This window comes from Mercenaria mercenaria, chromosome 16 (assembly GCF_021730395.1).
Source record: "Mercenaria mercenaria strain notata chromosome 16, MADL_Memer_1, whole genome shotgun sequence".
NCBI lineage: Eukaryota > Metazoa > Mollusca > Bivalvia > Venerida > Veneridae > Mercenaria > Mercenaria mercenaria.
Genome location: NC_069376.1, coordinates 59399027 through 59423252, shown reverse-complemented (window position 1 = coordinate 59423252; position 24226 = coordinate 59399027). Strand labels below are relative to the sequence as shown.

Below are 24226 nucleotides of genomic sequence, written 5' to 3'. Positions count from 1 at the left end.
AATACATCCCACTGCTAAAACGGAAAAAAGTTGAACTTCAACTATAGTACAACTTTAATACTTCCATATTTATGATGATGAATATACAGTAATAAACCAGCTTTTTAAAATTTACTTCTTTGAAGATTTTAGAATAAAACCCCAGGAACAAATTATATGCACTTGGAGCCTAAGAAGTTTCAGATACAATGCTTGGCGGAACATTCTTTATGTTATAAAACATACCTTTATTGTTGTGAAAATGATTTAAAGGTTGAATAATGATTTCAAATTGATCAAATTGATAAGATCAGGGTATTAATAATCCTGCGTTTTACTGCAGATAAACAATAACTGAAATCTTAAGTAGGTAAAAGATGTATTTCTTAAACTTTGTTGAAGTATTAAGTGAAAACTTTGTTGCTGAGCATTCCAAAGTACCATTAATAATGTCTGGTTTTAATACAGTCAACATGTGTAAGAATTTTTACAGATTTATTAGAGGATAACAGAAAATGTAAAAAAGAATTGTAACTGAAATAAAATCGTGTTTCCCACGATGCTACTGGAATAAATAGAAGATATAAAATGTGAACTATGTACAAGTCTTCACAAACATCATTATGGAACGTAATTTTGTGTTTTTATGATGCTTTCTTGTGTATGACATAATATACTGCTATTGCACTATCAAAGTTCCACACGTTCAAAATGTAATGTAGAATAGTTGAGCATATTTCTATAAAATCAAAACAATCTAATATTGAAAATTCGATTTTAGTAATAAGCAAATAAAAACTTCTTGAACACTAATTGCACAGATTTTTATTTGCTATATTTGACGAAGACGTTTTTTTATTCTTATCCTCAGCACAGATCTGAAAAGCTCTAGACATATTAGAGAGACTTGAGAGGTTTCTATCACTTTAATAATAATCCCTAATTTAATCATTCGGAACTAAGAAGCTGTACATGTTTCGACATCATATGTTAGCGGAGGGTTAATGTGACAGGCGTACATTTTATTTTTCTCCATGCGATGTTCACTGATTTTTACTGGGCAATCATAGAAAAACTAATTTTCCATTTTGTCTACTGGCTTGCGTTTCGAAGCGGTATGGATTCTGTATCTACATATTACAGAGTTTGAAAGTTCAGCAGTGTACGCTAAGTGAAGACGTTGTGACGCACATTTACTGTATATTAGGAACTGTTTGAGTCAGTATTACTTCTTCGGACTTATTGTCACGGAACTTATGCACGGTTTCTTGGGTTGGGTAGCAGATACTTTGAAATATACAGCAATATTCGACATGCGGAATAAAATAGGACCTAATGTATTCAACCTTATTTAATGTGTCGTTAATACAATTGTTTCGATCAACTACTTGAAAGTCGATGAATCACTCGCTTCTCGCCTCTGTGGGTTTCAAATCTTGCTTGCAGTGTAAAACGTTTTCATGTTAGAAAGCAATTTAGCATGGTTGTTGAAGGTCGGTGGTTCTACTAAGGCGGTAGTCCATGATAAAATAAGCCCAGATGGAAACCTAGGGGCTTTCTGCACCGGCAAAAGCCGGACCTATAATTGTGTCCGTGTGACATTAAATCTAATGAAATACTTCTTATCGAAGTAAATTTCCATATATGCCCCTCGTTACAGTCAGTAAGAATGCTTGAATCGCGTATTTACCAAGTTTTCTCAGTCTGATACTGGCTAGTTGAGTTTGGTACTGGCCCAGTCTGTTTCCTATGATAGACACATGCACACTTTCTCTTATATCACGCCGAATATTGTATTGTTAAATAATAATAGAACTGATGAATTACGTCAACTGATTGTCCTGTTTATGAAAAATGCGAACAGTAATAAGCAAATACTGTTAGCCTTGAATTTTGGTTTTGGTTTACCGAAAGTTAAGTGCTTGGGAAGAACCATTAAATTGTTTTCATCTGTCAACATTTCATTCATTTCTTTTGGCTTACCACATTTCAAAAAAGCTATTAATTTAACAACGGACGTTTTTTCTGCAAGTGCCACGCTTATTGGCGCTACTTAAACACTTGCAACAGGGTTACAAAGTGAAACATATGTTTTTGTTTTCTGTGTGATGGATCTGTCAAGTAATAGACGGTGCTTTATTTGAGAAAAATGGTGAATAAATAATAAATGTTCGGAAACTCTATTATCATTGATTTGTTATATCTTTGGACTTTTTTCCTTTACGTGATATTTATATTATAGGCATAATTTCTGTGTCAATTAACTTCTTATTTACTGTTGTTTTAGATATTCATGTCCAATGAGTTCGGTCGTTATGTATGTATAATGTCTTATTACGTTAGGGAGTATGGACGATTTTGAATAAATATGAATAACTCAGTTTCCATAGATAAGCACATGCTTTAAGCTGTATAAACAATTTCATGTCACTTTCATTTAGCTAAGAGTATAGTGAATATCTCCCAGGGTTTAATTTAGATATCCAGTGCTTCTGTCCTATTGTTTTATTGTACATCGCTTGTAAATCATTTTAGCGTATTTGGAAATGGTTGCATGTATTTTATCGTAAGGCACTGAAGGGTACTTTACGAGTAAATACGTATTATTTAAGACACTAAGGTAAATCCATCGACTTCAGTCAAGTTTAAGTAATGCTATATCTTTACTTAGCCGCAATAATTGAAACTTAGCCACAATAATTGAAAATGTATTCTCCAGTTTCGGTTGAAGCGGATAGGGTGACTTTACAATAAATGCGAAGTTTTTTTCAGGATAATGGTGTGCGTGACTGTTAAAATCAAATATCAAATAAAGTCTTAGTGATAAGCTAATTGAGTAAGACAAATCGATATCCATTCCTTTCAAGTTTTTTCCGCATACAGATTATTGCTTTAGATTTATCATTCATCACACATTAAGTGCACAAATACAAACAGAACGTGTATCAATTATCGTTTCTGATTGTTGGATGATAACAAACATTGTGATTATTGCATGTTACTGTGCACGTTATTGTTTTATTTCAGGAAATCAGCTACGAATCAATGCAAATATAAACATTATAGATATTTATAATTTGCATCACAATACACTTAAGCTTTATAGTTTCTGTCAATCAACTCGCAGACATCATATATGAGCCGTGTCATGGGAAAACCAACATAGTGGGTTTGCGACCAGCATGGATTTAGACCAGCCTGCGCATCCGCGCAGTCTGGTCAGGATCCATGCTGTTCGCTAACAGTTTCTCCAATTCCAATAGGCTTTGAAAGCGAACAGCATGGATCCTGACCAGACTGCGCGGATGCGCAGGCTAGTCTGGATCCTTGCTGGTCGCATACACACTATGTTGGTTTTCTCATGGCACGGCTCATATATACTGTCATCCAAGTTTATCTTGTATTAAATCATTCGTCCTCACCAGCTGATTCATGTGGGGAAGTTGGCAGTTACCTGCGGTCTCCACTGACTGCGTTCAGCAATACGTACATTTGACCGACCGTTGTAATTGTCACGTAAAAGTAGAATTTTACGCAACTACCCCTCTAACAGAAGATTATGTAGTTTTAGGAAATACCTATACAACTAAAAGCGATAAAATCTGTAAATGTAAGACATTGATTATAGTTAAATTATTTACTCAATAATGAAAGACATTAGTTGTATTCATTTTCAAGAGGAGGCAATGCGTTTCTACCTAAATATTAATTAACCTCTAACTCCTTAAACCTCATTTTGTATTTATTTTAACATATGCAAGATGACGTGAAAAATACCTCGTGTAATTAATGGCTGTTAAATGACATGTGATCAAATTATGGAATAATCTATGAATTCATGGTACTATGAATGTTTTTATGAATGAGTTTCCACAGGTATTTACACATCACATAATTATGACAAGTTTGACGTATTTATTTCATTTCTTCCAGAATGTCAGAGACCCCGCGTTCCCCGCTGATCAGCGGGTGTCTTCCCGCTGTTTAGTGAGTTCTCGCTCCGCGCCCCCGCCATTTATACGTGTTAAATCTTTTAGTTTCGCCAGGCCAAAAGGCAAATTTGAACAAGTCAGCCACCATATACAAGCGATGAACTCAATATGGTCGATATTTGTAAGATTTCAAAATTTTACTGACTTTTTTGTAACTCAGTTAAATCATAAATAAATGGTAAACGGCTGAAAGAATTCTATTCCCGAACACATTTACATTTTTTTTTTTTCATACACTTGATATGTAACAAGTAAACCTTCAAAAGCCTAAACACTATGTTTTCTAATATTTCACCTGTTTTAGCAATTTTACGGACAAAACTACATGTGTCGATAAGATAATGTATTGCTGAAAACGGTACAATGCACTCATTTCGAAATTCTCGTTTAGTTACTAGATTGTTGGAACCTTTGATAATTTGTCTTAAGCAAGTCTTATAATATGCGTTTGAATTTCTATCGATTAAAACAACAGTTTTCATTTCCTAGTTTGTTTGTTCATTGTATCTTGTTAGTGCAGTTTATCAATTACATTGTAATATACGTTGGTGTTAATATTTAACCACTGGTCAACCTTTACCGTTTATGTTTTGCTAGTTTGACATGTAAGTAGACAAACTACTTAAGTGAATGAACGATACATGTGACAGTTGACCACAGCAATTTGTCAACAAGTGACCAATCATGTATATTTTTTTCATTTTAGTTAGGGTAAAGGTAGTTCTGCACGTTTGAAACAAATATTGTTCAACAAATTAGAATTTTACTAGACCATATTTTTCAAATCATCTGAAGGAAAATCAGACAACAGCGTTTTGTTTAATACAAATTTGAGCTTATGGGAAAATCGCAGTTTTGATGACACTTTTGCATATAGAAAAAGTTTTAGTTCAGATTTAATGAAACTATTTATATGTGTAGATTTACATATATTCAGTCATATGGCAAAATAAAATGTGTACGTCTGTTTGCTTAAGTTTTCACAATTCAACAAATGTCAGTTGGGGTCCTTACACTGTTACTTATTTTATTCTAATATTTTGAATTACTTTACACCAAAACTTATCTATTGTAAAAATTAACCTGAAGAAAGACCGAAGCGCTGACTGCTAAATACGCAATACACGCAATGTAATAGAATCACCGCAAAAGTTATGCTACCAGTTTAACGGCTAGTAGGCATTATTCTAGGTTTTCCGGACTATTTACGTTACACCTCACTTAAGGTTTATAAAACATGCAGAAATACCTTAACACAAGAAGATTTAAATGGAATTTTGATATTTAATAAGTCATATGTACCCTCTCAATCGTTTTTAACATAGTGAACGAAATCAGCATGATAATATTTATTACTATACTTTTTGTAAAATTTCATATCCAGTTATAAAGGCCTTTGTCCCTTATTTCTCATTGTCATGTTTAATATACCAAATTATATGAAATTGAAGCATTCAAAATTACCTTACCGTAACGTGCAGAATTTTGTCGTAGAATAAACTAAATAAAATTTAAGTTTGTCAGGAACTGAAATAATTAATCATAAAAGAATTAATATTTGGCCATCATTCGTAAAACGAAATTAATATTACTTCATTTTTTTGTAATTTGTCGTTGCTTTTGAAACCGGTAATTTAATAGACAGGATGTAATGATTTCCTAGCGATATCTATTATGATACGCCGTCACTTACGTTCTATCACAAAAATCTTGAACAAAGAGCATAATCGTCTTTCATAGAATTTGATTATGCTTTGAAATACTTAAAAAGTGTAAGTGTTGTTCAAAGAAATAACAATCAGATTGAGCGTAAACTCTGTGTCGAGAACAATCATTTCCAAGTATTTAGCAAGGAAGATAGCTGTCGCCGGACTTTCCTATGATCAGTTACAGTTAGCATTTGCAAGAGACTGTGTGAAAGGTTTGCGTATGTACTAACAGAAAAGGTTAACGGTAAACCGAGCGTAACCGAAAAGACAACTATTCTCCAAATTTTGAATTTGCATTTTGAAAACATCCACAGGAAGTAAATAGTGCATAGTATAAAATATATATTTTGTCAAAGGTATTTTCCTTCAGCAGTAAATGGCATCTACAGTTCAGGTCGTATGTATCGGGAAAATGTCTTATAACAAATACATTTCGTTTCTTTTTCTTAAAATATCATCTCCGAGATTAACGAACCTGAGTTGTGCAAATTGAAAACACATTCTTTTTATCGCTAACGTCATACAGCCGCAAACCATGCTGGGTAGGGGTAACGTTATATTATATTGTGAAAAGAAAAACTCGGTGACCCCTAAGTATCTATGTGTCTGCTAGACGTACAAAATACCAAAGTTATACGGGTTTTTATCGAGCCGATATTTTATAAATTTGATTTTAAGGCAAAATTTGTAGCAAAACTTTATGTGAGCTTTCCGATTTCACTTTACAGTCTTTAGCGTCAATCTTATTTCGCTGAATTTGTACCATTGAGTAGCATTTTCTGCATGTAAGGTAACAATTATTTTGTATTTTTCATGTATATGACATTCAATAGAATAGGAAAAATGCCGAGGACACTCGGAACTGGACGTTGCACGAAAAGTGACATCAGGGGCCATTGTTCTGACGTAATAGCAAAAAAAACCTCGATGTTGAAAAGATAGATATCCTGACATTTGTTTTGATATTCTGATACTACTGCAAAACAAAGAACTTATTTTGTAGCAAGATACCGTATAAATATGACTTTAAGAATTTAATCCTATTTTGTGCTTTTATACGGGTAAAGACCACATTGGGACTTCCTGTAAATTATCCAAGAAACGCTAGTGATTCATGGATGTTTTAGAAGTACGAATTTAATTTATACCCGTAGAAACACACAAAAAACATTTGATTTTTAATTAAATAACATTTAAAATACTGAATGTCTTCAGTGTTGATATATATATATGCATGCTACTGTATCAATATCATATCAAATAAAACTTAATTATACTGGCTATTAACTATGTAAATCGGTTGCAAAAATGTCGCGCTTTTTTATCAAACTATATATATTTGCTTCTTGTTATAATTATAAACGTCTGCTCTACTAAATACTGAGGCAGTTATGATTAATGTCAGTTAAATACATTTTCTTGGTTATGGTATAAATCCTAACGTAATGGCTAATTTATATCACCCGTATGCAGTAAGAAAAATCGTTCCTAGAAAAAACAAGCGCTGAAAAAGTTTTCATCTAATTTGTTTTACCAAACTGATACCGTCTTGTTCCAAAATGTAATTCCTCGAAAACTTGAAAAATGGTAAATGTATCGCAAAATTAAACTCACTTTAACATGTGGTGTTATGCTACAAAATGCATATAAAAGGGGATTTCTCACATAGAAGTTGTAGTTAAATTATCATTGAACTCCTTCTATAAAACATTTTAACCAAATAAGGAAACTTTTCGTAAAATTAAATCATATCATTTTAAATCATGGATGCATTCATTTTTGTTTGAATATTAAAAGCAAATAGCGAAAGAGCCATATTTTACGGCTGCATTCCTTCTTAAAAGGAAATAAAGCTATGTCTTTCTCAACAGTTATTTAAATGATACCCTAAAAATGTCATTTCATGTCCTTTTGCTGAGCCGGGCTAATTTGTTTCCGTCTGGAAAGGACATTACTGTGTTCAGGCTTTCTTGTAAACCGTTTAAGATAACACTGATTGAATGTAATATCAAAAAGACCATTATACGTGAATGAGCATGATTTATTTTCCAGACAAAATATAATTTTGAGAGGTGTACAGCACAGAACGTTAACTGTTTGCTGTAGGTTGTGGTTAACGTTGTTTGTATTATTTCCGGAGGCCCGAAGCGACTTTCTCTTTCAGAAATAGTTGATGGAAAACTATATTATTAATACAAAAAAGAAACGATTAGATATAAGAAAAAAAATCCCAGTATAACAAAACATTGGAAAATCAAATGTAATATTGGATGTACTGTTCAATACACCCTTATGTATTTGGAAATACAAAAAAAAATGCCCCCAACGAACAAAATTTTGGAACCGAATGTTCTTTTCGGTTGTCATCTTGTTGTCGCAATTTCTCCTCTATTGTATGTGGGAAATATGTCAAATAATCTTTTTATTTGACCCGAAGAGAGGCGCGCAAAAGTTCTTGAAAGGTCAGTCCGCTTCGGAATCTAGTGCATTTGGGTGTCCGGTCCATATCTTGTCATCGATGGATGGATTTTCAAATAACTTGGCATGAATGTGTACCACAGTAAGACGACGTGTCGCGCGCAAGACCCAGGTCCGTAGCTCAAAGGTCAAGGTCACACTTAGACATTAAAGGATAGTGCATTGATGGGCGTGTCCGGTCCATATCTTTGTCATCGATGGATGGATTTTCAAATAACTTGGCATGAATGTGTACCACAGTAAGACGACGTGTCGCGCGCAAGACTCAGGTCCGTAGCTCAAAGATCAAGGTCACACTTAGACGTTAAAGGTCATTTTTCATGATAGTGCATTGATGGGCGTGTCCGGTCCATATCTTTGTCATTCATGCATGGATTTTAAAATAACTACGCATAAATGTGTGACACAATAAGACGACGTGTCGCGCGCAAGACCCAGCTTAGTAGGCCAAAGGTCCTTAACTCTAACATCGGCCATAACTACTCATTCAAAGTGCCATCGGGGGCATATGTCATCCTATGGAGACAGCTCTTGTTTTATATGCTTATATTTATCAGTAAAAATGGAAAGACAATAGACAGACACGATTCAGTCTAAACCGTGCACAGAAGTATGGCGTCCAGCTTTACTGGTGTTGAATCTCGTTCGGATATTTTTATCTTTCATTAAGTTAACCAAAGTTGCGTCAACGTCCACTATGCAATTTGAAATGCAATACATTGAACGGTCACGTGGTACGAACACAGACAGCTGATTTGAAGGGTGAAATTGTTATAGGATATAAGTTTCTCGTCGATTTTGCAGTGTGTAGTACGATTTACTGTAAAATATGTGACGTATCGTACCATAAACATTATGCTTTGAATATTGAGAAGAATAGCTTATAAACACATATCATTGTAATGAAGCATTGATTTTTGAATAAAGCCTTACTGTATATTTCCCAGCATGTTTCTCATCGTTTAAGAAATGACTGGTTAGCTCAGTAGGTCAAACACAATTTTCATAAAAAGTTGTCTCCAGCAAAAAAAATACACGAATCTATCTTCCTAATAGGTAAAATGTTTCAGTGCATTGGGATGCTTTGAATTCTTGGGGTTAGATCAAAGTCTGAATTTGTAATCTTTTGACTGCCTTCAGTCCTAAACCAGCGTAGTAAAATAATCGTTTACACATTTGATAAACTTTTGCAGTAAAATGAAAATAAATAAAATAAAAAGGGTAAAAGGTAATAAAATTATCGTGTTTATTTTTAAAACGTAACTACTGAACATAGGCAATACTACGTATATACCGCAGATGTATAAACGAAACGAATCGAGAGAAAATTGGGTTTTATGATTAATTATTCCTGTCTCTTTGAGACTGCTTAACAATAACAAACGATTTATGAGCATGTTGTACTCATACAAGTTACACACATATCAATTTGTACAGCTAGTTATCGCCACAGCGTAACAATTCTCTTTCTTGATGTTAAGAAATAAAATAAAGCATTCAGCTGAATACCAGTTATAAAATGCAAAGTAATTCAAATATGCAACGCTTCATTTTCATATTGTCTAAGATAATTTTGCATTAACATTGTAGGAAAAACAGCGACGCTATAGAAGAAATTTAAAGTAGGATCTAAGTGTATCTGTTAGGAAGCAAGTGTTTATACTGTAAACTTACATTATAGAGATACTGACCGGTCCAAAAAGGACAGATCTTTGAAACCACTCTTCTAATATCATTGCAGATTTTCACGACGATTGTCTTGGTAAATAATATTTTTGTGCATAGAGTATTTATGTGAATGTACGCTATTAGCAAGGATTATGTTAAGAAAAGTAAAAAAAAAATTAGATATTTCAAACATTTACAGTGTCACAAATTGACATACGGGCCTTATTTTATCTGTAGTGTAAATGCAGGTATTGCATCATCTTTTTGTAAATTTTTGAGTTATTGAGGTAAATGTCAGATTTCACGCATAAAATACCTCTGAAGTTTTCTTGTATTCCATAACTTAAATTTCCATGTAAATTTTATTAAATTCCGTTCAGTAATAAGAAAGTTGATATTTTATAAACTTCAGTAATTTATGTTTTTATCCCCAAAACCATTATAACGGGCCTCAAATTGTCAATTTCAATCCGCGCCAAAGTAGTTAGATTCCCCGGCTATATCGTGAATCCCGTGAAAATAGAAATAGTAAGAGTTCACGCATAGGCCGTGAATCTCATGAAATTTAGTATTTGGCGGGACATTACCCTTTAAATAGACTGGACCAGATATGCCTTGCGCACACCACCTTCCGACATTATAGACGAATCTACGTCTGATTAATTTTTCTTGCTAGAAATTTATGCTCGATCGAGGTAAGAAATTTATTTGTTAGATTTTTGTATGATTTTTGCATTACGATTTTTTATTTGGTAAATTTCTGTGCATTCTACAGAATTCTGCAATCTGACTAAAGTACATATCCTATTACGCTACGCATAGGATCTGAGAACGACCTATTCATTGCCTCGTTCTGACGACCCTTTCGCTAGCCAATCAGAGCCTAACTTACAACATCTTGCAAATCTACCTGTAGCCTTGACTTTTGATATTTATAATTCTTATGTCATAATGTATCAGATAGCCGGTTAGCTCAGTCGGTAGGCCACTTGCTTTGTAAGCGAGGGGTCCCGGGTTCGAGCCCTGGAATGACTGCACATTTTTCTTACTCTTTGACATTCGAACAAGTCGTCTGATTGGATAAAACAAAAATAGCAATACTGGAAATCCAAAATATACAGAAGACGAATGTGAATGGGCCGTTCTCAGATCTTCGTTTAGAAGATCAAGTACTTTAGTCAGATTGCAGAATTCTGTAACATTTACTTTTCGGCATATGATTTTAGCTAGTTTCGATATGTCAGGATAATTAATTAAATTTTTCAGACTTTTGTAAATTATTTCGAAAGAGGAGTCTAAAATGTTTCGTTTATATAAGATGTAAAAATTGTAGTGAAATTTGTAACATGATACTTGTAACGCACTGTTTCAAAAAACTTATGTCAAACATTTCGTTGTTATGGAACGCCGATATTGTATTGCACTTTAATGTATAAATCTATATGGCAAGTCTAGTACTGTGTATGTAATGTATTGTAATTTCAGATATTATGCCAGTCTATAGCATATACATATAATGTCCGTTTTGTTGTATGGCATTTGATGCTATATCGATACCAACTGTGATATAACGTTTGATTTACATAGAATTTTGTAAATTTGTAGTTGTAAATAATAGATGCAGTTTATCATTTCCGTATCTATAATGTTTCATCACAAACTTTTCACAACTTTTTCATACTTTAACTTTAGTCTTTTAAGTAAGTAATTTTTGTAATAATGGAAGTAATTAGTGACGGAATCAACGTATTCACGGTTTAAAGGGACCTGATTTACAAATACGTTTATCTATTGTTTGTGCTACTTAAAGTTCGCAATTAAATTATAGAACTGTGTCACGTCACTTTAGAATGGAACTATACGAACTTTGTATCTGGTGATACTGAACTTTTATTTTTATGCCCCCGAGGGGGGGCATATAGTTTTTGAACCGTCTGTCGGTCTGTCCGCATTTTTCGTGTCCGGTCTATATCTTTGTCATCGATGGATGGATTTTCAAATAACTTGGCATGAATGTGTACCACAGTAAGACGACGTGTCGTGCGCAAGACCCAGGTCCGTAGCTCAAAGGTCAAGGTCACACTTAGACATTAAAGGATAGTGCATTGATGGGCGTGTCCGGTCCATATCTTTGTCATCGATGGATGGATTTTCAAATAACTTGGCATGAATGTGTACCACAGTAAGACGACGCGTCGCGCGCAAGACCCAGGTCCGTAGCTCAAAGGTCAAGGTCACACTTAGACGTTAAAGGTCTTTTTTCATGATAGTGCATTGATGGGCGTGTCCGGTTCATATCTTTGTCATTCATGCATGGATTTTAAAATAACTACCTATGAATGTGTGACACAGTAAGACGACGTGTCGCGCGCAAGACCCAGCTCCGTAGATCAAAGGTCCTAAACTCTAACATCGGCCATAACTATTCATTTAAAGTGCCATCGGGGGCATGTGTTATCCTATGGAGACAGCTCTTGCTTTTCTTTCTTATAATCAGTTTTTGTTTTCATATCATCTATTCATTGTTAATAATCATCTTATGTAAATAAATTTGTAAATATTGTAAAGGGTGTTGATTTGTTCTGATGGTTACTGTCGCCGGTACGGCCTTTCCTGTCACACATTGTCGTCGTTTACAATTAACATTTTGCTTGTTTGATAGTTTGTAACAGCATAAGCACCAAAACCTAGTGAAAATGCAAATAATGCCTTACCATTTGATAAAAATATATTATATTACCACTGACTGCTAACATTTGATTTAAATATACATTTTAGATATATCGCAAAGTACTCCACAAGAGAAAAATGTCTGCTTTTTGTGTTTTAACCAAATCATCATGGCGAAAAATATTTATTTGAACAGCATTCAAAAAAAAAAAAAATCGTTTTCACAAAGAATAACGAAATATTTAACCGATTGTGATAATGTTTTAAAGTGATTTTACAGTAAAAATGTGCAGAGTTCTGAGTATAAATGCCGAACTGCTGCCGGGTGAATTTTCGCGATTGCTTGGGTTCATTGCCTAACGTGTCAGTGGAAAGAATAATGTTTTAAGAACCAATATCAGTTATGCTTTTAATTGTTTATAAATGCCTAGAGAAATAGAATGAGTGTATAATAAATAGGTAGTTAATTAAATACTGGTGCTGTTAATAGTTTGTTTATGGTGTCTTGTGTTCCCACGTAATGAATAACTTTTTTTCGTTCCAGGCTAAACGGTAATCTGAGAAACATTTAGCGGAATACGTCTTATTGTGTACTTTAATGTTGTTCCGTCAAATTGTTGCAATTAAAAGAGATCTAAAACGTTTTTATCCTTTGTCGAATTTCAAGCACATGGGAAAGTAGAACTGAGAAGTAATATTTTATAAGTGGCTAAATAATTGTGAATTCGTTTATTGAAGTAGTGATTGGATGATGAACACTTCTCTCATAAAGTAATAATTGAAAAGTAAACAAAGTTGAATTGATATAACATTGCAAGTTGTAATAAAACGATGTTTTACAAGCCACTGAATCGTCAAGTCTTACGAGCATTATAAAGTTTGAAAATGGATTGTTTCTATAAATGAGTAAGTGCGTTATTTACTTATTTACTTAACACGCGCGAGTCAATCTTGGTTAAAATATACCTTGGCTTCGTAGTGTTTTTTCTTTTTAATGCAACCCATGTGTAGTATGAGCTTCAACACATGTAGTAGATATTTTTTTAAGATTTATTACCAGTTGGTGCAGGTAGGGGTTCGATATTTGGCTACAAATATAATAATTTTCATGAAAATAACAAAATTGTATGCTTAGTTCTCTTGAATGGGGTCCGATGGCATTGATAACACTAGATCAATTCATTGTTCGTAAAATTATAGCGAACTGTTTTTCCACATAACATACCTACTTAGCTTTTCCATCATATAATGTAAACTGGCTAAAGCGTTGTAACATTAAAACAAACTTAACCATTCCGTAAAATCATGGCCAGATTAAACATACGATTCTAGACTTTTCTGTATCGCGACCTAAATGGATTTTTTTCCATTGAAATTGACGAAAGTATGTGTTTTAGCCTGAACCAAAGTTTATACTGGTTTTTAACTAAGACATAAGCTATGCTTTTATTACATACAAAATAGTAGAACATTATACAGATGTTTACATTCTTTGCGTTTTGAATGTTATGTCTCGTAAAATATTTGCAGACAAAAACACTTTGGTGGCACATGTTTTTACGATTGCGGTTTAACGCCATTCAAAATTCATTAATAGTTCTTCGGAAAGTTTCTACAACAACAGAAGCGGTTTTTTTTTCACAATTTTGACCTATTTTGACGGGTACTTTTTCATGTATCAGGCGGAATATTTAGTAATTAATTAATATAATTATTTTTGCTATTTTTACGACACATTCCGACATAATATCACTGTGTAGCATACACAGGTTTACGAAAGATAAAAATCTATGAATTTATATATTTGTAAAGTAACAGATTTACATATTTGTGTGTATGGAATCTGATAAAGCTACACTTGTCCTCAAAATCACAGACGTTAAAAATAATTGTCTTGATTTTGGCATGCATAAATAAAGATCATTTATGCGTTTCAGTCGCTTTTGCCGACTCTGATATTTTTGCATTTAAATGTAATGTCAGAGTCAGTAGAAATTACTAATACTCACAAATTTAAGGTATTAGATCACTAATAGAGAACCTCCTTTTTGAAGAGTATTCAATTCCTACCATAAACCTACTTTTACTGCAATTCTTAGGGGGGCGAAGGTTCAAGCCCTACTGGGACTATTTTTTTTCTTTTTTTTTCTAGTAAGTTTTTACTTCTTTCAAGACTTATTATTGATTTCTTGTACAAAAATGGAAAAAGATAAATCTTATTAGCAATTTTTTGGTGTTCAAAGTGAATTTACTACTTAAACAGAAGGGATAGGGTTACATATCTTTAAAAATATTGAGTTACCCGTGGTGAAAGTTCTCTATTTTGCTGTCACTCTTAGATTATATATTGTGGAAGAAATTTAGGTAGGTTTAACGTCTGACCTAAGGTTATTTTTAAATGGAGTAAGCAAAATTGAAAACAGAAACACAGCATTCGGTCTTATTTTTTCAATGTTGAAGTATGAATTCTGTCTCATTAAATCCGTTTACTTGAGACGCCATAGAAAAATTTTTATTTTGTGTTTTATAATTGTTTACCAATAGTTTGATGGTTCTTTTATTGAAATTAATGTTAAAATGAGTTCCCTGCAAATGTTTTGGATAGTGGCTATCACTTTGAAATTTGTCTCTACTTGAGCTTGAGGAGATACCATAAGTTATACAAAATTTATAAAAAACGGCACGTAAAAGTTGTTTAAAAGGTGCAAAATAGTGCAAAACCTTCCAGAATATACCAAGCAAAGGCCATTTTGTAAACATTACTATTAGTGATCTAATACCTTAAAGTCTCCTGTTGAAATATGTCAACTATTTTATTACAAAAAAATCTTGAAAAGCCCCTTCATAATATATACAACACCGAGTTCCATCTGTCATTAATACCAAAGTCAATTCCTACAATTTATCTTTTAAAACTGTAATCTTATGTTGAATATTCAGATGCAATTATTCTTAAGTTTCCTAACACATAATTGAGCCGTGCCATGAGAAAATCAACATAGTGGGTTTGCGACCAGCATGGATTTAGACCAGCCTGCGCATCCGCGCAGTCTGGCCAGGCTCCATGCTGTTCGCTAACAGTTTCTCCAATTCCAATAGGCTTTAAAAGCGAACAGCATGGATCCTGACCAGACTGCGCGGATGCGCAGGCTGGTCTGGATCCATGCTGGTCGCAAACCCACTATGTTGGTTTTCTCATGGCACGGCTCATATTTTCATCAAGCTTTATAATGTTACTCTTGCATATATTTACCCCTAAACAGATTTCTAGTTTTCAGCCACCAAGTTTATCTATAAAAAAATGATTATCTATGATATCTAACTACTGGTTCTACTACAAAATGTGTTCTGAAAGACTGTGAAAAAAATATAAATAAGGATAATACTAACCCTGATATTTCAAGTCTAAGTGAACTGATACAAAAGCTGATATTTTATTACTTTTGATAGGATGGAAATAGCCACAAGCCCAGCGCGGGACCTTTTTTTAACAGCTTGATTCATTTAAATTCCGTTTAGCGATCATTTTGCTGTTATTGATCAGCAGTACAGTAAAAAAAACAACATTTTTTTCATCTGCGAACGAGTGAATTTAGACTGGCATCAGTCGTGAGAGTCATTAAATGTAAAAGCACTTGCCCATAAAATCCTCTCTGATACCACTTTCTGATAAAATTTACAATATCTCTAGCCTCTATATATAAGCTACAGTAAAAGGGAGCCACAGAAACGTTGAAATATATTTTTTTAAAAATAAATAAAATGGAAAATGTTTAATCTCAACAGACTGTGTAAGTCTAGAGTGAATTCTATTTTTAATGGATGAGGTCTGGCATGGCCTTACCGCATATTATATTTTAGACGAACGGTTTTATTTTGACATAGGGAAGAGTTGCAATTTATTTATTTTTTTTACTTTTAAGAATAGCGAGGTAGGTATACTAAGAACTTTTTATCTTCAAAATATCATTTACAATTATCGCCCAAACCGATGTTGACAGGACATTTTCCATAATAAATGTGTGTGTGGTTTTCAAAATTTTGAACGTTAATAACAGTTAATAAAACAACATGTTTTTATCTAACTGGTGTCTTATTTAGTTAAAATATCAGTCAAAACATTAAAAATACTGTAACAAATCAGATGGATGAAATAGTAGAGTAAATTTTAGTCGTTACAATGGCTTCCCAAAATGCTTCTGAAATGAATAACAGAGAAATTTGCGAAATGATATTATTATTTTTATTGCTACTGCTACTTATTTTAATGATGTTGTTATCACTATAATTATCGCTACAGTTGTTCCTGTGATTTTCTATTACATTTAATGAATAGGTGAAGGTAATTGCAAACTAGATAAATATATGAAGTATGTGAATTAAAATACTTCACTTTTCTCTAAGGGATGGGCGAATTCGTGCGCATAACATCATTGATTTGAACAAAAAAATGCATTTATGTGCTACGAATATCGGTCCAAACACGACGCCTTTTTGCGACAATAAATCGCACATCAATTCCAAGTAAATCGGAGGAAAATATTGTGATCCAATATTTTGATTTTAATGCTCTATGGTATTTTACTGCCTCGCGGTGCCTCCAGTGTTGTCAGAATTATACTTTATATCTGTACAAATGTTGTCATATTGTGTAGAAACGTCGATGAGTCATGCCTTCTTCACGACTCAGTTGCTGTTAACTGTTCGGTGATTTGCTTTAGGTAAGATTTTCTTTTCACAAAGTATTTAATTAAACATTTAAACCATTGAATTATGAGCAATGTTTAATTGCAGAACTCCACATGTGTCAACTGTGAGCCGAGGTAAAAATGACGTCCATGATGGAACATATGAACGACTTCAGGAGAGAATACGGCTTCATTCTGCAGCCTAAGGTATCTATGTCCTTGTATTATATTCATAGACAGTATTGTTTATCAACTAAGACACTCAAATGAGGCACCTGTTTTAGAAGTTTCGCTGTGATCCATTGCGGAATAGGTTAAGAATGTGTTGATATCAGTATCTAGATCTTACACTCAAACGCCAATAAAAGAGGCTCTTATTTCACGTTTTCTTTGATCTTTTTGTATTTCGAAACATTCTTTGTTTCAGTCAAAGGGATTTTAAATCATTTCAGAATTTTCACTTTTACGGAAGTAATTATGAACGTGGAAGATTAGTATCTATTAATATGTGGTAGCTCTTTTCAAAATATATTGCACTGTGGTTATACATGCACGATAACGTTTAGACGTCACATTTTTATTGTCGGATTGCTTTTTAAGCTGAAAAAAGAGGAATTTGCGCCGACTTTGATCCCACAATCCGAAATCCTCAAGAATACATCATTGTGGATCAATGTATTGGTTTAACTACTCTTCTTACTATAAGCATATAGCTTCTTCTAATCTTATATCAATCCGAAATTTAATACGACTGAAGATTCGTTTGAAACTGTGATTTTTTTAGCGTATAGGCCATAATTGTCATTTCTGACGTCATATTTGCCGTCACAGTAAAAGCAAGTAGTCCCTCCATTCAATATTTCTCCGCATGTAATGGGAGTTCAATAATAGGGTTTTGTAATCGTTAGTGAAATACACGCTGTAGTTAAGACAGAAAGTTCGTAGGAACGTATTAACAGACTAGGAACTAGTCTAGGATATTATCACTGAAAAAGCAATAAATTGACCGTAAAAAGAAAATGTGCTTGATTAGCACGCAAATAAAATATCTGTAACTCATAAATTTCAGATTTGACAATTGTAATTTGTGTTGGGATATCCTAAGTCAAAGACATAATGAATTTTACATAATGTAAGGTGTTTGTTACAGAAAGTAAACACTTACAGACACTAGAAAGGGTCAGGAGTTGAAGTAAGTCCTAATTTGGAGTGATAGTGAAGGCCATAGGAGAAACTTTAAAATGTGTGCATAGCCTTACCACATCTTTTTCTTGTAAATCAGTGTCTATAAAACTAACACGTAATAGTGTTATCTTTAAGAAAGTTTATATAATACGGAAAAAATAATAATTGAAGTAACTTCATATAATTTTTAGGAATTTATTTACCACGTTCTGTCTTACCTTCTACTTTCAGATAAATACAAGTGACACTGGTTTGCCTTTATGTTCGTACAATGGAACAAATGAGACATATTTAAATACGTCGAATTGTTCTTTAGACGGGCACTTGCTGCGAGCAATCACCGATGGAAGCCTTTCACACACACCTTCAGCTGCCCAATATTTCTTCACGTATTTCACTCCTGTGATATTTATGATCGGAATATTTGGAAACCTGCTGTGTTTAATTGTCTTCACGTCAAAGAACATGCGTAAATTGTCAGCAAGCATCTATCTTGCAGCACTCTCGACTTCAGACTTAATGGCGCTCTTTTTCTATGTTCTTCCGGAATGGCTAAAGCACGGACTTACGTCACTTCCTGGACACCATACCGCTATATTCTTACAACAGCCGGGAACCTGTCAGATAATGTTATATCTACAGTACATTGCTAGATTTTTGTCCTCTTGGTTGGTTGTGTTCTTCACGATTGAGAGATTTATAGGAGTATGTTTTCCACTTCGCAGGAAAGATATTTGTGACCCTAAATCTGCCTCAAGAGTTATCCTTGTTGCGATAATAGTAGCATCAACTGGCTGTGTGTTCAAACCAATATTAAGTGGTTCATACACAGCGGTGAATGGCGATCCATTGTGTACTAGTGATCCGGAACATAAATACCTGTCATTCGTTTTAGACAGTATTTTTGGGGTTACCATTACATTCATACCATTTGTGTTGATCACAGTGCTAAATCTATTAATAATACGCAAGCTTGTACTGAGAAACAGGCGACATCGAAAAATAAGAATAATCACCGAAGAGTCAATAATTCGATTGGAGTTTACATTCATTCTACTTGCCATATCGATTTGTTTTGTTTCATTGAACTTACCATATTTTGCTATATGGTGTAAAAGCTATTGGATATACAAGCAGATGTTCGACTATTCGATACCAACACCAAAAGACCATGACACCAATATTGGTGACTTGGATGACATTTTACACGTTACGCGAACGATATTTTACATCAACTACTGCATCAACTTTTTTCTTTACTCCATAACCGGAGCCTATTTCAGAAAGGAGCTAAAACACCTTTTTCTTCACAGAGAACGAGGATATAAGTACAGTCACCACTGCTCGGCTTACTATTCTAGATCGAACTCGCACTCGACGCCACAGTCATGGGTATGACTAGGCCGGGTGCGCAGGTCACATGATGGCTTGCACATGAATGTTGGATTAAGACGTTATTCGGCTAGTCACGGGTATGGTTAGAACAAGTGAAAAACGACTTTGTCTTTATTTTGTACTTGATCACTTGTAAAATACTCATGTTTCTTTTACTGATTAGGGATGTATTTTCTCACTTGGGTTAATCATTTACAGAATGTCAAGTACCATTTATAAATAATCAAACTCTTTACATCTTTTTGTTGTGGAAAAGCAATACATAAACTTTCACCAATATGTCTTGAAGTACTTAAATTTAGTATGCGTCTTAAAACGCAAGTCTACATATATGTGATAATAACATTTCAAAATAACAGCAATTGTTACATCGAATTATGCAATGGTACCTTAATGCCTCGGCCTATATCTGAAAGTCGCAAAATACGCAACAATTGTCTGTTTGAAATTGCTTTTTTTGATATGTGACGTTTCTCTGACATGATTTTTTTTGCAATTTAAACCCGTTATGTTCAACATATTTTGGAAGGAGTAAAACATTCCGGAAATATGTTTTAAGAAGGAGGAATGAAATTATTTTTGTGAAAAGAGGTTTTTCAGGATTTTACACTTTTTGTGATTTTCTAATGTAAGACATGAATTCTAAATAAGTCTGTGAGTTCATGAACATTTTCACAGTAGTAACGGAACCTGTATGATTGTAGTTTAATATGAGAGAAAATGTATCATATAACTGTAAATATGTAGATACTGACTTTCCTAGTGTATGTATGATATGCTCAAAAAGTTTACTATTTTTTCAATTTTTGACAGGTCACTGGTTTTCTTTTTTATTGTAATTATTTCTGCTAAACATACACACTATTAACTTCTAATAGCATACCACATCTAGGAAATATTTTCGCCTGTAAGACAAATTGTTGCGTTCGAAGAATTGTTAAGTGGAGATATCGCGAGATTGATCAATGGAACAAATCGTCCCAAGTTTATTCATATTCCATACAGTTTGAAATAAAGTAAAAATTTGGAGATTATCTGGTCGCAAGACATATACTAGTATTTTGAACTTGTAACTGAAGTACTGTTGCACGGAATCAAAATTCTTGTTAAGGATAATCAATGCGTATCTTTCATTACAAAACACTTTCTTTAGATTTTGCTAAATATAACTGCTGGCTAATTATGTAAATCTGCTTTAAACTTTAAAGCTTTCTTTCTTATGCATAGATGCATAGTAATATATACTTTATAGCTGTATCAGATTTAGCACAATGTTTATTATTGTGATACAGAAGGGTCACTTTAGTTTCAGTTATATCATTAGGCAACTGGATTTTTCACTGTAATGTTTGAAGAATGGTATTAACAACGCCCAGACAACAACCTAATTTCGGATAAAGGATGTTCAGCTTAATAAATATAAGATATCACATGTCTTCAGTTTAGACGTCTGGTTTTGTACAGCACAACGTTCATTTGTGTAAACGTTTTATTTAATTCTACTTTGCGATTATATTTGTACTTGACTTTATGGCCAGTCAGTTGTTTTCATATATGTATGTTGAACCTTTGTAATATGCTATATGTATGGTTATCGTTTAATAATATGTAAAATCACGTCTACTCTAGATCTGATGCAATGTGTTCATGACCATTTTACATTTCAATTCTTATTACAAAATATGAAACTAAATGTTTACGCTAATTAATAAGTGTTCATTTGTATTTGATGTTAACCCAACATATCTTCATTTAAAAGTTTATGATATGTGACTGATATTTTTGTATATACCTGTATGTAAGATACTGTTGGAGGTCAGTTTTTTTTTTGTTTTTATATAAGGGTGAAATAACAGCACAGTCTGTCACTGATTTTGTATACAGTTTTAATCATTATGGATTAAGGTTTGTTGTAGGGAAACGGGGATTCTAGTAGTAAGGACTAAATGCATGTTAATCCCAGTGTTGTAGGGACTGAATGCACTGTATATGGATAACTGTGGATACCAGAAAAGTAAAGACTAAGTGACATATATGTGAATCAATGTGGATCCTAGTGAAGTAAGGACTGATTGACTAAATGGATTAATTTTGATCATGGTGTATTACGGATTGTATGATATGTATGTGGATTACCATGGATCCTAGTGTAGTAAATATTGAAGGACATGTCAATGTATAAACGTGGAACCCAGTAGTAGTGTCTGAATGTCATAAATATATGGATAAATGTTGATTCTTGTAGTAAGAACTGACTGGTGTTGATGTGGATAATTGTGTACACGCTTTTAGTATAACGCCAAATGCAAAGGATACGAATTACAAAAGACAGCCAAATTTATCCAAACACACTTTGCAGTAGGGATAATTATTCAATTTACAGTAAGCTTTTTTCACGAAAAAAAAGAAAGAAAATCAAATCAATAAAAATGATTCTGTATTAGAGTTGAGTGCTTTGCATAAGGGTACCCTTAGGCATAAGGGTAATTAAACCCTTAGACAATCTAACATATTTTAAGTGTACTGCCCTGTAAAAAATATGTATATACATTGCACATAATGATGCAATATTGTATATTTTCAGCTTACGCAAGAACGGATCGTTATGGTGCACTTTCTAACTCAAAACCAACATGTGTTCGCTCGAGTTATGTGGGTTTTTGTTAAGTGGAACATCAATATTTTTGTCAACAAATCATAACTTGTCAGACATCCTTTTTAGTTTTACCGCCCATAAGATTCTAGAATTTTCATTGGTTAAAATGTAGCCACGTGGTAACCCCCTATATATTTCTGTGAATGGTCAGTTGATTTTCATGTCGATCTAGGCTATAAATAAGTGATCGATAAAACAAATCAATGATATGGTTTGTTAGTGACGACTCGGTGCCCATTTATTATACAGACCCAGTTATTTCCATGGAGAGTCACTTAGAGACCACAAAAATAATACTAAAGTAATAATACGTTTTACAATGTAATATGTATATATTTATAGAAGCTAACCTAGTAATCAAAAAATAGAATTTGAATACATCTCTATGGTTTTAATGTCAGTTAATAAATGTTTTTATAATGACCGTGTTCGAAAACTTAACTCGTCAAACTTTCGTGAGGTGTAACAGAAAGACTGCTGTTGTGGCATTGTATATGGCGAAGTAACTACATGCAACAAAACCTTTAGTAAGGCATCCTGAATCTTAATTGTTGACATTTAATGGTTTATTTTATTGCCATCCGTCATTTTCATCAATTGGAATCTTGTATTATAGTTTTTAAAGTCTATCTGACATGTCCACATGTTTTACAAAATCAAATATGAAAATGAACTTCATATGTAAGTTAAGGGTCTCTGTAAATAATAAATTAACCCAAACATGTATTATTAAGATTTTATGCTATTTTAAACGGTATTTCGTACTGTAGTTGCCGTACAGTGTTGAAACATATACAGGGTTATGGTTTGAAAAAATTGGATCGTTGATTTTAAAGAAGAATAGGGACAATACATGTATAGTATATTGAGGCTTTTACCACACAATAACAAATTGAAATATTTTATAAAAATAAAAAGAAAGCTCTATCTAAAATGCACTTATTTTGGTAACTTTTCCTCTTCAATAATTGCATTTTATGCATTTTGATCTAGTATGTTGTATCATGTTATTTCACGTTATTTTCGTGTGATTATCGACCAAATAAATATTGTTTGAACTTTTCACATTGTTATTCCAATAAACAAAGAGTCTGTGATAAAGATGTATAGATATATCTTGTAAACAATTTCCAGTTTGTAGGAATGATATTCACTAATAAGGCTTAAATACTGATAGGGCAAAGTTCACACGTATATACGCCGACGCTTGTACTAAACAGCAATGATATGTAACCGTTATATATGTACTGTTTAATATGATATCATTAATAAAATTGTTAATCATCATCTCGTAGTTTGTTGTTGTGTAAGTTCAGGAGCGAAGTAGAACCATAATAAAATCGGCAATTTACGTATTCTACGAAGTCACCACATGTGAATACGACATTTCCCGGCCGATAAGGAAATCAAATGTTTGTTTGTCCGAAAGATAAGAAGAATTCAGAGATTACGTAATCACCCGAAAATTGCCGAGTGTCATTACGAGCCTATAACCTCAATACTTCTTTGCGTATATTTCATATGCAGACAATCAACTAATAAAACAAACATCAACATTCTGGGTTTTTGTCATTTTGAGGAAATGGCCTGCCGTTTACAAGGATATGGCCTGCCGTTTACAAGGAAATGACCTGCCGTTTACAAGGAAATGGCCTGCCGTTTACAAGGAATTGGCCTGCCGTTTACAAGGATATGCCTCAAGATGAACATGTATAATCACTGGGAATTTATATGAGCCGCGCCATGAGAAAACCAACATAGTGGCTTTGCGACCAGCATGAATCCAGACCAGCCTGCGCATCCGCG

General features: G+C 33.5%; 1 protein-coding gene across 3 annotated transcripts in view; it reads left to right on the top strand.

Annotated features, from left to right (window-relative positions):
- LOC123541142 (C-C chemokine receptor type 3-like) overlaps nucleotides 1-23707 on the top strand; it is a 39543-nt gene extending 15836 nt beyond the window's left edge. For 2 of the 3 annotated variants that reach the window (XM_045326546.2, XM_045326547.2), the window contains exons 2-3: nucleotides 17291-17391; nucleotides 18601-23707. In XM_045326546.2, coding sequence (XP_045182481.1) covers nucleotides 17326-17391; nucleotides 18601-19767 — 1233 coding nt within the window. In that variant the 5' untranslated portion in view covers nucleotides 17291-17325 and the 3' untranslated portion in view covers nucleotides 19768-23707. Of the gene's footprint in view, nucleotides 1-13084; nucleotides 13403-17290; nucleotides 17392-18600 lie in introns of those variants that run through there. The other variant, XM_045326545.2, reaches the window with a different exon arrangement.
- Nucleotides 23708-24226: the final 519 nt, after the last annotated feature.